This window comes from Platalea leucorodia (genome assembly GCF_965183815.1).
Source record: "Platalea leucorodia genome assembly, chromosome: 13".
In the NCBI taxonomy this organism is placed as follows: domain Eukaryota; kingdom Metazoa; phylum Chordata; class Aves; order Pelecaniformes; family Threskiornithidae; genus Platalea; species Platalea leucorodia.
In genome coordinates, this window is record NC_138835.1 from 13672384 (window position 1) to 13686431 (window position 14048).

The window sequence follows — 14048 nt, forward strand, 5'->3', positions numbered from 1 at the left end:
CCCTGCCAGAAGACTCTGGCTTTGTGCGTGCCCACCCAGGCCCACGGGAGGACAGATACGCACGCTGGCACAGAGGGTAGTTGAAGTAGCCAGGAGCACACTGGTTACACAAGTGCCCTTCAAATCCTGCTCGACACAGACACTGTCCTGTCTCGCTGTCACAGGTGCCATCGTACTGACCGGGGCCGGAGCACTGGCAGGCTGGAAAGCAACAAGGGCTCTAGTAGATAAACAGCTTCTTAGTCTTTCCCCTTCCTAAGAAAGGAACCAGAGTGCCTGTTCCTCTGGGGAAGAAATGCAGTCGTTGGAGAAGCCATGGGGGACACAGCTGATGGCAAGCATGCCTGACCCATAGCTCACATCCATAGGGGATTTCTCAAGAACCCCCCCAGGGTGGGAGGATGCTGGAGGGTCAGGGCGGGGTGGAAAATACCAGCAAAAGTCATGGGAATTTGTCACTTGAAAGTGGGGCCGGAGAATTCCTCCTCCCCAGTGCGAGCAGAGAGCAGGGAGAGGCACGCTCCTCCCCAGCAGGGAGGCGAGCAGGGCGAGCTGGGGGCCGCTAACCACAAGTCACTCACGCTGGCAGCTGGGTCCATAGTGTCCTGGAGCGCACTGGTCACAGTGTGTTCCCTGGAAGTTGGGTTTGCACACGCACATCCCCACCCGAGGGTCTTTGCGACAGGCGTTGCCTTCTGTCCCACCGGCGTAGCAATCGCAGTCTGGAGTGGGGACACACAATGAGCAACACCACACACGGCTGTCAGTTGATCTCTGCTGCTGGGCAGAGCTCCCATAAGGACAGGGAAGGAGCTGCCATGAGAGGCAACAGCTCAAGCATTTCCCTCCTAATAGCCTTCCTATGAGACGCAAATGTTTTAACCAAACCCTGCTCAGGCAACCAGCACGCCTGGCTCGTGGGGTCGCAGCGTGGCTGGGAGACCTCAGCATCACGCAGATGTGCAAGGTGCTGCAGGGCAATGCACAGGGCAGAGAAACACTGCTGCACAAGCCCAGACAGGGCTGATTTCATGCAGCACTGCCCAAGAGCTGTGTGGGAATAACCAAAGTTTTCAGCTAACCAGGGTGGGGTTTGGGGTTTCTCTCTGGTCACTCCATGCTCAGCTGCATCCGAGACCTTCCCGCACCCAGGGCAGGCGGGTGCTCCGGGCCAGCAGTGCTGAGGCCCTCGGCCAGCCCTGCCTTCACCAACAGCAGTGGTGTGGGGTGCTGGGCTGGGAGAGGGAAGGGCAAAAATCATCCAAGAACCAGGGGGGGGGTGGGGGGGAATGAGAAGGGAAGTGAGAAATTCCAGCTCAGGAAAGAAAAACCTGTTTGGAAGATACAGAGTTCAAAATATCAGAAGGAAGGAAAAGGTTATCTGGAGCACACTAGGGAGCATGAGACAGAGGAGGACTCGGTGGGAAAAGAGATGAAAAAAAGGCACAAGGGAGGAGATGAACCGAGAAGAGTGAGCATCAGAGAAGAGGAAGGTGGAGGGGAGCAGGGATGAGGGCACAGGTGAGCTTTCAAAATAACAGAAAAAGCGACACGGAGCGAGCGGCCGCCTGCGCACGCTTCCCAGGCGCCCGCAGCCGTGCTACCCACAGCTTTGTGCAGAGGGGGCCATCGGTGCAGACCCACTGTGCTGCCCACCACATGGAAAACGCAGGCCATGCAGGTGTGGCAGGAGGACAGGTTTGGATCTAAACCCAGAGGCCGAGATCTGGGAGAACTCAGCTCGGGTTCCAGCTCAGCCACAGCCCCTCTGTAGTCTTGGGAGGTTCCTTAAAGGGAGGCCAGAAGGAATGTACCCACATGGCCTGGGCCCCAGAAAAAAGCATGCAATCACACTGTCACTCTAGGCTAGACTTTCCCTGGCTATAAAAAGGAGATCATAAAACTTCCTTTCCCCCACCCTTCAGCTGCCTCCTCTCTCAGAACCACTTATGTGCCCAGTAAGCTGAAGACCTGATCTTGCATTGGGTGGTGAAATACAACAGCAACAATAGCATGGCGATTACCAAAGCAGCAAGGAAAATTGCACTGCTTACTTATTATCTGTCCCGCGGGCAGCACTTGTTCTCCAGTGTCGTTGTGAGCAAAAGCTGGAACAGCTACACAGAGAAAGAGACATTGCACTCGTCATCACACACGGTCAAAGAAATCCTGTCAGGACGTCAATGGGCTGACAGTCCCAAAGCTGAACAGGCTGAATGAAAACATGGAATATAGAAAAAAGTGCAGATATCCCACTAAACAAAGATACATTACAACCGTTTTTAACCTGGGCTCTGGAAACACGTCTTTCACAGAAAGCAAGAGATGAGACTCCAGCTAAATGGGAAGCTCCCGTTGACTCCAGAGAGCCAGGTTCAGCCCAGCTCAGCTCTGGTCCAGCTTCCACCAAAGCCAAACGCAGGCTTGTTCCCACCTGCAGCAACTCCTCCTGGGACAGGAGTGCCGTGTGGCACAGGGAAAAGACACCTGGAGAGCAGCCCCAACTGGAGCTGTTGGCCCTTCCTGCACCCGCTGGGTCTGTGGGGCCCCAGACTGGGCCACCCCACGGCCCCGCACCCCCCACTTACGGTAGCAGTGGGGGAAGTTGAGGTATCCCTCAGCACAGGCATCGCAGTGCTCCCCGGTGTAATTGGGCTTGCAGTAACAGCGGCCAGTGAGGTCCTCGCATGTGCCATCAGTGAAGTCGGACTCACAGTTACAGCCTGCAGAGAGGGACAAGCCGGCAGTGGTTGTCACAAGCTGAGACCCTTGGCCAGCCCTGAGCACCACAGAAGCATCACTACAACACAGAGCCTCTATAAGAGACCCCGCCATCTGCTGTCAATTCTCTCCAAAAATAAAAAGTGTGATTTTGCCTCTTCAAAAGGGGTCAGGCTTAGAGGAACTGCTCCCACTGTGCAGGGTCCCAAGTAAAGCAGCACAGCCCCAACTTGCTTCTCCAGGAGACCCCAATTTCCCCAGAGAGGTGGTGGTGGCACACTGCCATGAGGACGCAGTGCAGAACAGCTGATGTGTCACAGCTACCAGAATGAGCTGGGCTCCCCAGCAAGCTGGATAACATCCACTGGTGCCTAGAAATCCCTGTCTCAGGGCATGGAAAGCAATGGTCTGCAAGTGGCAGCTGAAAGGGCAGAGAGATGACAGCTACGACTGGATTGTCCTGCAGGCAACAGCAGGGGTAACAACACATTTTTAGCTCATTCCAGCCTTAGAACATGCCACCACTTCTGATTTCACGGATGCTGCAGACACACATACTGTCTGCATGTACAGATGGCTGTATGCACACATACATTTCCACGGGCAATGCCAGCTGTAGCAGGAACAGCTCACATCGCCACATCTCTTATGGTGCTGGACTCCCTACACCAGAAAAATCTCTGAGCCCCATCCTTCAGACCGCCTTCCCCAGCGTTATTAAGCCCAAGCAGGCATCTACAGCCTGCAGAGGAAATTACACTCACGGTAGCAAATGTACGGAGAGTCGATCGGGTGGTCAGGGGACCGGTAGTATCCTGGGATGCACCTCTCGCAGTTAATGCCAGTGGTGTGATGCTGAAAGACAGTGGGTTAGAGGGGCATCAGTTCCTCTGCCCACAGGATTCATGTTCATCTGTCAGGTTTACTAACAGCTTCAGGGTCCAGAGGGAGCAACTCAGAAGTGTCAGCACACAGAAGACCTAAATCTGCTCAAAATTCCACGTACACTGATTTGAAAACAAAGCATTTCCTGCAAACTGTGTATCCTCCCATAAGCCCAGTCAGAGTTTCAGGTTCATATCTGACCTCAAGCCCATTTCACTTGCTTCAGATGGTAAAACGTCCTGACCACTTTGTGCTAGGATGGGAGCAATCTGTTTCCTCCCAGCAATAAAGCACATCTAAAAGTCACTCCAGCTTCATACCACTGCATGAATTAACCAGCTCACAGTCACCTTGGGAGTGGAAGAGCTGCTTTCCCACTTCCATCGGGAAGTTCAGAGGCTAAGGAGATTGGCATTTTGGTGGTCAGAGAGAGATCCAGAGAGATGACAGCACCTGAACACTGCAAACTAGGCAGGGACCTTCCAACGTGCTCAGCGCCAACTTGTCGCTCCCAATGCACAGTGCCTCAGCAGACCTAACCCTAAAGCATCAGAAAGGTAATGGTACTACCCAGGGGACAGCTAGGAACCCAAGTGCTGTTTTCATTACTAACTGCACACTCCTTTAATCTATGGCAAAGAGACTAACTTTCCAGGGAGAGACCTAATTAAGATAACAGAGAGCGTGTGATGGGGTTGCCAGAGCTGCCAGCAAGGCTGAACTCCAGGGTGACAGCAGAAACAAACGCAAGAATCTGCAACAGGCTTTTCCACGAGAGCCCTTCAGGCCTACCTGACAGTCAATGCAAACACCTCCCCCTTCAAACTTGTCTTCACGACTTTTGCTGGCTTTGTGGCGATCCACCTCTGGGTCGTAGTAGCAGTCGTAGGCATGGCCGTTGCAATTGCAAGCTGAAAATACAAAGACACGTTAGCTAAGCCGCAAGCCCACAGAGGTCCTTCAGTCACCAGCTGGATCTCAAGGTATGAACTCTTCCTCGTGGGTTTGACATTAGATGGGTTACATATCAATGAGGAAAGTTGCTCGAATGCATCTGGGGGATTACACGATCACCCAAGCTCCCAGAAGTCTTCCAGTTCAAAAGCGCGGAAGCAGCAACTCTCTCACAAAGTCTAGTCTGCAACTAAAAAAATGCAGCAGGCCAAAATCAGAAGTAAAATATGTGCAGGCAAGTAGAGACGAGAAAGAGAAATTACCCAACTTTGGGGCCTCAAGTAGTCTGGTTTAGAGGGCAATGTTTTCGCCTCGTATCCCATCCGGGATGGAGGTGAGCTGTAAAGTTCAGCGCACGGTGAGGGTGCTCTTTATAAACCCACAGGATTAAGATCCAACTGTCCTTTGCCACCCTGCGTTTATAAGAGATTGTGTGATGTAGCTATGCTCCATGCTCTGCGTTCCCAGTGCAGCATAAATTCCACTGTCGGCATGTACCAAAAGGTTTCTCTAGACAAATAAAGATGTCCTGTATGTAAACACATCCAAATGTAATTCATCTTGGAGACAGAATTGAGCAACGAGACTTGCCTGCATGAACCCTTGGACACAGAGAAGGAACTGGAACGTAAGCACAATCAAAGTCCCGTACAGACCTAGTGGGCCTCCCTGCACGAGCCTTAACTGAGCACGATTAACCACTGTGCAAACTGTCCTCTTTGCAGTGCCAGTGATCTCCACCCAGTGCCACGCACCATAAAACCAACCATTCGGGTGCATGGCTTCTCTGCACCAGAACGGCAAGGGACTGGTGAAACATGGTCAATCTGTGCTTTGCAAAACAGTTGGAAAAGGAAGGAAAAACCCAACTCCAACTTACGCTGGCATTCGTTTGCGCTGTCGGCAGTGGCGGGCTTCCATGGGAACTGATTGAAGCCAGGGCAGCAGCGATCACAGGACCCGCCGCAGGTGTTGTGCTGGCAGTCGCACTGCAGCCTGCAAGGGAGAGGAATGAGGTTCAGCCAACTCTGTGGCAACGACGGGGATGTGTGGGATGGGGAGCCGCCGCATAACCCTGCTGTGCATAACTATCGCTAGTCACATACGCAAATGACTGACATTTGTTAATCCAAATAATCTGGAAAAGAGGCTTCTAAGGCTTTTTTAACCTTTGAATTGCTGATTATTTTTTTTTCTGAGCCAAACAGCAAACTTTGTTCTTCCAGTGCCATTCTCTCCCTTTCTTCTCCTCCACCATCACTCCTCTTTTCTTCACAGGGAGACAAGGATTAGATAAAAATCAGCGTGCCACTGCCTAGCCAGCTCTACAGACAATAAAATGTGAAACAGTTGGGGGTGGCAGTAGTAGAAACCTGAGCTGAAGTAAATTACTTGAGAGGGAGCTGCGTGGTGCAGGGACACAAAGGTGTCCCCACCACTGTGCAGGGGCAGCGTGAAAGGAATAAATGATAGCCCAGAGCGGGAGAGGGATGGGGCGACATGAGTCCCACCTGCTCCTCCAAGTATACCTGCGCTTGCAGAGAGGATGGCCATGAAATTTGAATTAAGTCTTTTAGCCGATGCTGGCCCCACGCTCCCTGTGAAATGCACCTCCTGCTTTTCTCAGCCGGCACAGGCAGGGCTGTGCTGGGTAAACAGGCGGCTCCGGAGGCGCCAGGCAAGAAATCTCGACGGTCGACTGATGGATCTCGTCCCTACTCGACTGCAACGGTGATTCATTAACATCGGTGACATCATCTCCAAAACTTCCACTTAGCAGAAGGCGATTCCCATCCAACACAAACGCTTTCTGTTGTATTAGACTTATGGATAATACAGCATGTTCCAGCTTTTATCTGTGCAATTACTCATTTCCCCTCAGGGCCGGTCTGCCACTCCCATCTCTCCCTCCTCCAATGCTTTTCCATTCAAAAGCAGTGTTTAAAAATAAATGTAATTTTTTAAGACATTAAAAGCAGATGGAGCAGTCATTCTGGGTGAAATGCAGGGGTGCAAACACACTCTTCCATGGCTGCAGTGAGCTGAGTGTCACGGTTACCACCTACATCTATTTTTAAGATGGCAGACCTGCAAGTGTATGTATAGTGAATGGCCAGACAGAGGCAGCAGCATGGGACAAGTGAACTCATTTTAATGAAATACGGGATGATCTGAAAGTTTGGGGAAACATAGGCAGGATCCACACTCAGCATGTTTGCTTCAGCCAGGGAGGCTGAGCAGCAGGAGGTCCTGGCCCTGCTCCCGGTCCTTCCCTTGCAGATGCCATGAAACGCTTGGCCGCAGTCAGCTCTTTGAGCGCCCGTGATGCCCCGTCCCTACCCACATTCACAGGCTGGGCTGTGGCTGGCAGAGCCCAGGCATGAACCCGAGCCCCTGAGAGGTTGGCTGGAGCCTAAGTGGCAGAAATGAGCCCTGACATATTCACCAGGAACTTTGTTCTCCCCGTGTTTTGGAGACCCAAGGAGGAGACTCAATGAGAGGCAAATCTTGGCCATGCCTCTGTAATGAAACTGCCTGCAGACCTCTCACCTGGCTGACTACCACTTAGCACTTCCAAGGAAACAAATTTTTATGGTTTTTTTCCATGGCAGCAGCTGGAGATCAAGATTAACGTCCATATACATATGTGTGGAGAAAGCTGGTCACTGAGTCAGGGAAGTTACAAACCTGCTGAGCAGTGTTTATCTCCCTGGCTGGAGGACGTGGCTCCAGCCACACACCCCAGCTCTTTAATGTTCAAGACGTTTGAAAAGCACTGGTTCAGCTCCCAGAATGCAAAAAGATGGCATTCAATAAGTAAAGATGCACATTTCAGATGGAGAAGGAGCTATTTATTTAGTCTCTGCTGTCCAGAGTTAGCAACAACCTCTCAGAGAGCTCATCTATCACGGCAGCTTTACCACACCTTGTGCCAAGTCTGTGCTGCTAATGAATCATGGACAAATGTGCATAAGCTACAATATTTCACTGATTGAATATATACAAGGAAGAAGAGGGAGCTGCTGTGTTCACATAGCACATATTTCCTGGTCATCCTGCCGTAAAAAATAAACCCACAGTCTTCCCACTGGAACTGATGCTCAATAACAGAGACTATGAACAGTTTCCAGCAAGCAGCTGTGTCAGAGCTGAGAGCGGCACACAAGCGCTACAGCAGCTGGATTTGGCCGGGACATCTGAGTAGCGCAATCAAGAAAAAAAAGCCCCTTCCTCTAACTGCTTCTGACTGTACTGAGGGAAAACCACCTGCAAAAGGGACTCACAGATGGCACCCATCTACTAGCACAGATGGTGCTTTCCCTTCCAAAATGGGGAAGAGCAAGCTAGCGTTCCGGATCCAGCAGCGGGGAAGCATCCTTGATCTCCTCCTGCAGATCTGCTTCTGACCAGCCGGGCTGCTGTTGTCTTGCTGGTTACCTTCAGCATCAGGCACAGAAGCAGCAGCTGGACTCTCCGGTTGTCTCCTCTCTTGCTTGTGGCATCTGTGATGGGGCAGTGAATCCATGGAAAGAGTTGCTCTCATCAGACAGATGCAGAGCACTTGCAGGGTTCTCCTGAGCTCACATCAACAGCAGCCCCAAGTTAACACACTATTACTGTCTGGGCTCTCCATCTCCAATGTGCCAGGTCCCCGCTGATGCTTATCCCACTGCTCACGGGGTTTGCCAGGAGAAAGGTTTGTGCCTGATCTTGCTGGTGTTCACCTTTAACCAGGAGAACTTTCTTTCCCTCTGCTTAATTCAGCCCATTCGATCTTGGGGCAAAGAGAGACAGTTGTGAAAAGTGCAAGGACCCTTGAGGAGGCTGTATCTGCCCACACACTGTAGGCCCTTGCACATACACACTCACACGGGGACCAGATGTGCTGCCAACTTAACACAGCTGGATGTGCAGCCTCCGTAACTTGGCACTTCAGAGAAACTTTCCAAGGCTGGATAAACATTATCATTTATAATGGCCAGGAAGTCAGCTCATGAACATGCTCCATCATGTCCTAAAGTCTTTGCCAAGGTTTCTAGCTCACCTCACCTCTATCAAGAGTGCTCATCCTGCCTTTCTGGGCAACAGGCACAAGAAACACAGGCATGTGCAGAAGAGAGAAGTTAAAATGAGAAGCAGAGACCTCCCAGACAGGCTGAGACATAACTGGGATTTTTAATAGGGCTGGGCCAATTCACATTCCTTGTCTCCCTCTGTTTGCATTTCCCTGCCCTGTTGCTGTCACACAGCAGCATCTGAAGAGGCAGGACATGCAGAGGGATGCACCTCCTGCTCAGACGGGTCACGCAGATCTCTGAAGGAAGGATGTGTTTCTGACAGCTGGGGCCCATGACACGAAGGGACAGTGTGTCTGAGCCCCACCTGCCTCTGCGACGCCTCTCGTCATGCAGCGTTACGGCAGGTATCACCGTGCTGGCTCTGTGCTACATCAGGGTGGCAGGGGTGGGATGCCTGCCCAGCAGTGCCCGCTTCAGCGGGAAGGCTGGACACAGCTGCTGCTGGAGCCTTGGAGAATGGCAGCGTTTCACTGATTACTCATATTCTCAACTGAAAGTATCGTATTTCTGCTGACTTCTGCGTGCTCCTGGGCTTGCTAACAGGGTACAGCAATACCATGAGAAGTTCTTCTATTTACCAGCATCTTTGTCCTGATGCATCCCAAAGGGCTTTACAGATGTTACGTGCTGACTGTACAAAGCACTTAAGTAGGAAATGTTTTCTCCTCCAGGCAAGCGCGATCTGCTCTGGGTGAAATGCAACAGCTGCTTACGAACATGTGCTGCAACATTAGAGCACAGTTTGGGGCCAAGAGCGAAGATGCCAAATGCATCCAAGTGAGAGTGGAGGAGGGGAATTCTGTGAGGCAGAGACAGTTGTCAACAGAAGTGGCATTGAACAAGGATCCCAACACATCTCCTCTTCCTCAATTTTCCCTCCCTTCCCGGAGAGCCCCAAGCCATCGATATACTCAAGAAATGCCAGGGTGTTTCTATGTTAAAGAATCACTTTGCACCGTGAAGCCCTTTTGCCCTGGTACATGGGTGTGCTGTGCATCCAGCAACACCAAAGTCTAAAACAAAACCAAGGAACTGTACATTCAAATATTTATGAACTTCCCTTTGTCAGAGAGCTAGGCACACTAACACAGACTTGCTTTTCAATACATCTTTGTTTTAACACTTAGCAGCTTTTAACCTTGGCTGGGACTCACTGGAATTTTATTTTAGAAGATCCAAAAGCTCTACATGATCCTGATGAGAAAGAAATATAAGCTTCCCTCATCCAGCTGAATCTACCCATCCCTTTCACAAAGGCAACGTTCAGGCTGCAAACAGATGGCTAAGCAGCAACACTTTCATGGTCTGAAGCAGCTCTTTGGCATTTCAAGTTGCCAAGGCGGATGGGAAGAGTCCCGTGAGCCAAAATGTAACGGCTTGGCATGCTCTTTTGCAGAGAGTAGTTGTTTAGCTACACACAGCTACGTACATGACCAATCTATGGTTCTTATGAGTAGAACTGGATGGTGGAGTCTGGTTTCTTGGGAGACCATCTATTTATGAGAGCGCTGCCCCAATTCGTAAGAAGCCACCTGGGAAGCAAGAGACTTCTCTGAACAAGTTCAGAAACCAGCCCTGGGTTTTGACGAGAAACCTCCATGTTCAACAGTATCAGCTTTGCACACCTACCCTCCCATTCCAGCACTCTGCTCCCGTGGGGGTGGCAAAGTTGCAGGCAGGGAAACCAGACCAGGGAGCCTGCCTGGCTGGAAAATAGCCTGCCAGAACGTTTCATTTTTGCTACTTTGACTGGATCAGTTTCTGATTCGTTCTCAGGGCAGAGCCACAAACAATAGTGCTGGCACTACTACGAGTTCAAGAAAAATGAAAAAAAATGTACCTGTAAGGGTCATTAGGGTCTTTGGCATCACAGACGTCTGCATGGCCATGGCAGACACAGCGCCCTCCAATGCTGATATCTTTGATGCTGTAGTAATACTGGGGAGCACAAGAAAAGTTGACAATTAATATCTTTATGAATAAGTTTCTTAACTGCCCTACTCAGGATTCAGCAGGACTTTATCCAGTAAAATGGTGTGTTGGGGTGTCTCCCTTAGAGTGACAAGCTGGACCTTGTAGGCTGCAATATCTGCCTATGCTAAGACCCACCACCACTAACAGAGCCCATTAGCTACAAGTCGGGCCTCCCAGCACAGCCAGAAAGCCACATGTGACACCAAGAGGTGTTTCCCAGTTTCACATTGTTGCTACTAAGCACAGTTCTTCCCAGGCAGCCTCCAGCTCCAGCCACAGCAGCAGTGGCATCCACTGCAGACACCTTCAGCTTGGGGAGCACAAGGACAGAGAGAAAAAATCCCCACAGGCAACATCCAGGGATGTCTTCTCCTCAGAAGTGGCATGCACAGCCCTCAAACATTTCCACCTCATTAGCAAGAGGTATCAAGGCCTGCCTTACCCTCCTTGTCACCGTAGGGTCCCTTAAAGCTTTGCCCATCAGGTGTCCGAGCAGAGTGTTTGTCTGTAGGAAGCGCAGTCTGATGTTGGTGGCTTTCGTGAAATTCCGCAGCAGAGGAGAGTAGGAGAAGTTCATGGCTCCTGGGCGCCCATTTACCAGAGAGACAACGATCTGTGAATGCAAGGAAGGAAAACAAATCTGTGTAATCCTGTGAAGTGGGAGGAAATTAATCTCTCCCTCAGCCGAACCCAATCTTTACCTCCCTTCAAGACAACTGAATCAGTTCCCTGCCAGTCTCATTTGGTTTAACTGAGTAGTTTAAGTGGCATCCATAAGGCAAGAGGGAACCAATTAGTAAGAGTACCTACAGTCACTGAGAAACCCTGGAAACTCCAGGGGATGAAAACGTGCAACTGCTCACCTCCCCATTTTCTAAAGGCACGATCCGGGAGTACTCAGTAGTGCAGATGGCGTGGTCGTCCTTGGTGATGCGATCCATGGTTTGCAGTCCAAACTTCTCAATGCAGTCCCTCTTGGAAGCTGTTCATCAACCAGAGATAAGAGCAGTAAGAGAAAAGGAACAATTCAGACCCCTGTATTGGTTTTCCCACACTGCCCAACAGGAAAGAAGGGTTTATACTCTTTGTTAAGCATTTACTACATATAGATTGCTTTGTATCATTAACTCTGTCATTGCTAACATACAGGTACTCCACTAAGGGAGGGAGTCACTATGAGAGTAATATGCATGGTCAGAAAATCCCCCAAATCACCTCATTGCAGTAAATGAGGGAAGTAAGAACGGCCATTGCACCTACTGCGACCACCTGCAGAGAAACCCACCCCTTAATTTTGGCATTAAGCTCACAGTTTAGCCAGCTTGAGCTCTAACCCGGTTTGAATTTGTTGCCTCGCTGGCACTGGATTTGGTACACTGCTTCTGCTGAACTGAAGAAGGACTACCTGCTGCTAGAGCTCCTGTTGTAGGAGCTTGTACCATCCCGTTCACATGGCTCCTTAACTTCTTGGGTAATTCCCAAAAAGTGAGCTGGCCCAGAACCACACAATGGGAGCAACCACAAACCCCAGCCACCGCTGCGCCACCTCCCATCAGGCAGGGGGGACACACAGGTGTGGGGAGGGGGCTTGCGGTGGTTGGGAGAAGCAGAGCGATTGCCTGCAGGACATCTCCTCTCACCTTCCTCTGAACTCTGCAATCGCTCTTAAACCAACGCTACAGAACAGAAATACTGAAGCTGCCCAGAACAGCCCCTTGGGGACAGCAATCGAGGGCTCCTGCCACTAAGTGGCAATGCAAGGCTGGCTAAAGCCAGGGGACAGGCACAGCCAGGCAGTCACACTGCTGGCCCGGCAACCTGCTCTGGGGACACTGCATGCCAAGAGTCTCCTTGCAGCTGCAGGAGCGCCCTGGCTTCCCTGCACAGCCGCTCCTGCCAGTCCAGCACCCTCATCCCCAGGATGTCTGACATCCCTGTGCCAGCAGAGCCAGCCAAACCACAGTGAACGTGCTGGGCACTTCAGGACCTGATTGTGCAGGGTGGTGAGCACCCACATCTACTCACGCAAAAACCTACACAGTGCCACTCTCAGGCCGCTCTCTGGGGCTGTTCCCCCAGGGAAGGGCCTGGGACAAAGGCTGCTGCTCCTTCCCACTCCCGCTTCACCTGCGCCAGGAGCTCTCAGCAGTGCGTGCCGAAGCACACGTCGCTGCCGCGCTCCTGAAGGCGTTTCCATGGGGAGAAGAGGGAGGAAAAGGCAGCCAACACAACCTGCTGCTCCTGCCAGTGCTGCTCAGCTCAGGCAGGGAGCTGATGGGGAAACGTTAGCCTAGTTCATGGGAATAACCCTCCAAAATCTGTTGCAGTGTGCCTCCAGGAGGCTTGCCCCTCACTCCACGTGCTGCACTGGTAGGATAAGCCAGGCAGGAGGGAGCACGGAGCAGGAGGGAGCACGGAGCAGGAGGGAGCACGGAGAGCTTCTGCCTCCCCTGCCTTCACCTCTGGCTTGCACCCGCCCACACCTCATCTCCAGCAACATGGTCTCGCTCCATGAAACATTGTTTTGGCAACAGCAGGAGCTCAGTTGCATCCACAGGAAGGTGGTGTGGAAACATTTAACATCAGGTCTCTGGCCACCAAGCTTTGCTTTACCGGGTGCTTTTTTAAAGGCAATTTATTCTGAAGCCCCAGGCGAGGAGCCTGTCACCACTGGCTTGAGCTGATTGATTTCCAGAGCGCTGCCACGGCTGGGCATGGAGACAGGATGCACAGCAAGAGCAGCTACTCGGGAAAACCAAAAAATTCCTCCAGTTACTGCAAATCTACACAACCATGTGAGCCAGAAGCCAGGCACTCTATCTCTGAGCTAAACCAGAGTAACCCATCAGCCTTAAGCCACAGCAGTGCATTAAGGAAACAGCAGACTGGAGAAGCCTACCCTCAGAGCAGAAAAGGACAGAGCCTCGCTCTGCGCTATGGCTGCCTTCCCCTCCGCAGTGCCACTGCCCAGCAAAGCGAGACGAAACGGGCTAATCCTGCACAACACGCTGAGCTGGGGCAGGCAAGGCTCTGCAGGCCTGGACGGACAGCTGGGACCAGGCATCTTTCATGTCCTGTCCCCATTTGAAACGCCACGTGGGGAACCCTTCGTGTGGATAAACACCACCATAAATCTCTCCCCAGCGCTCCTGCTTCTCCTTTGGTGGCCGAGGAAAGCACGGTGCCTCCCCGCCGCGATGCACGGAGGATTCACATTGCCATGGTCCCTCCAGCCCCTGCTCCCCGAGAGAGCCCATCAGCTGCACCAACAGATGCTTTCCACCACAGTCATTTCTTCCCTCCTCCCACAGAGCTGAGCCCAAAAGCACTTCAGCAGCCTGGCCGGGGTCACGGGGCAGCCTGGGGAACTGACCACCTCCCACCACGAGCGGGGCTCGAGGGGCAGCGCTGAGCCGACGGGGATGGTGTCACCCA

The 14048-nt window shown here is 51.8% G+C and overlaps 1 protein-coding gene across 1 annotated transcript in view; it reads right to left on the minus strand.

Annotated features, from left to right (window-relative positions):
• The window catches only part of LAMA5 (laminin subunit alpha 5), a gene marked incomplete at its 5' end in the record, with an annotated part of 94643 nt that overhangs the window by 37263 nt on the left and 43332 nt on the right, over positions 1–14048 (minus strand). Inside the window, 10 exons of the mRNA XM_082325699.1 lie at positions 64–201; positions 582–722; positions 2055–2117; positions 2589–2723; positions 3486–3576; positions 4399–4517; positions 5441–5556; positions 10480–10577; positions 11056–11226; positions 11477–11595. Coding sequence (XP_082181825.1) covers positions 64–201; positions 582–722; positions 2055–2117; positions 2589–2723; positions 3486–3576; positions 4399–4517; positions 5441–5556; positions 10480–10577; positions 11056–11226; positions 11477–11595 — 1191 coding nt within the window. The remainder of the gene's footprint in view (positions 1–63; positions 202–581; positions 723–2054; positions 2118–2588; positions 2724–3485; positions 3577–4398; positions 4518–5440; positions 5557–10479; positions 10578–11055; positions 11227–11476; positions 11596–14048) is intronic.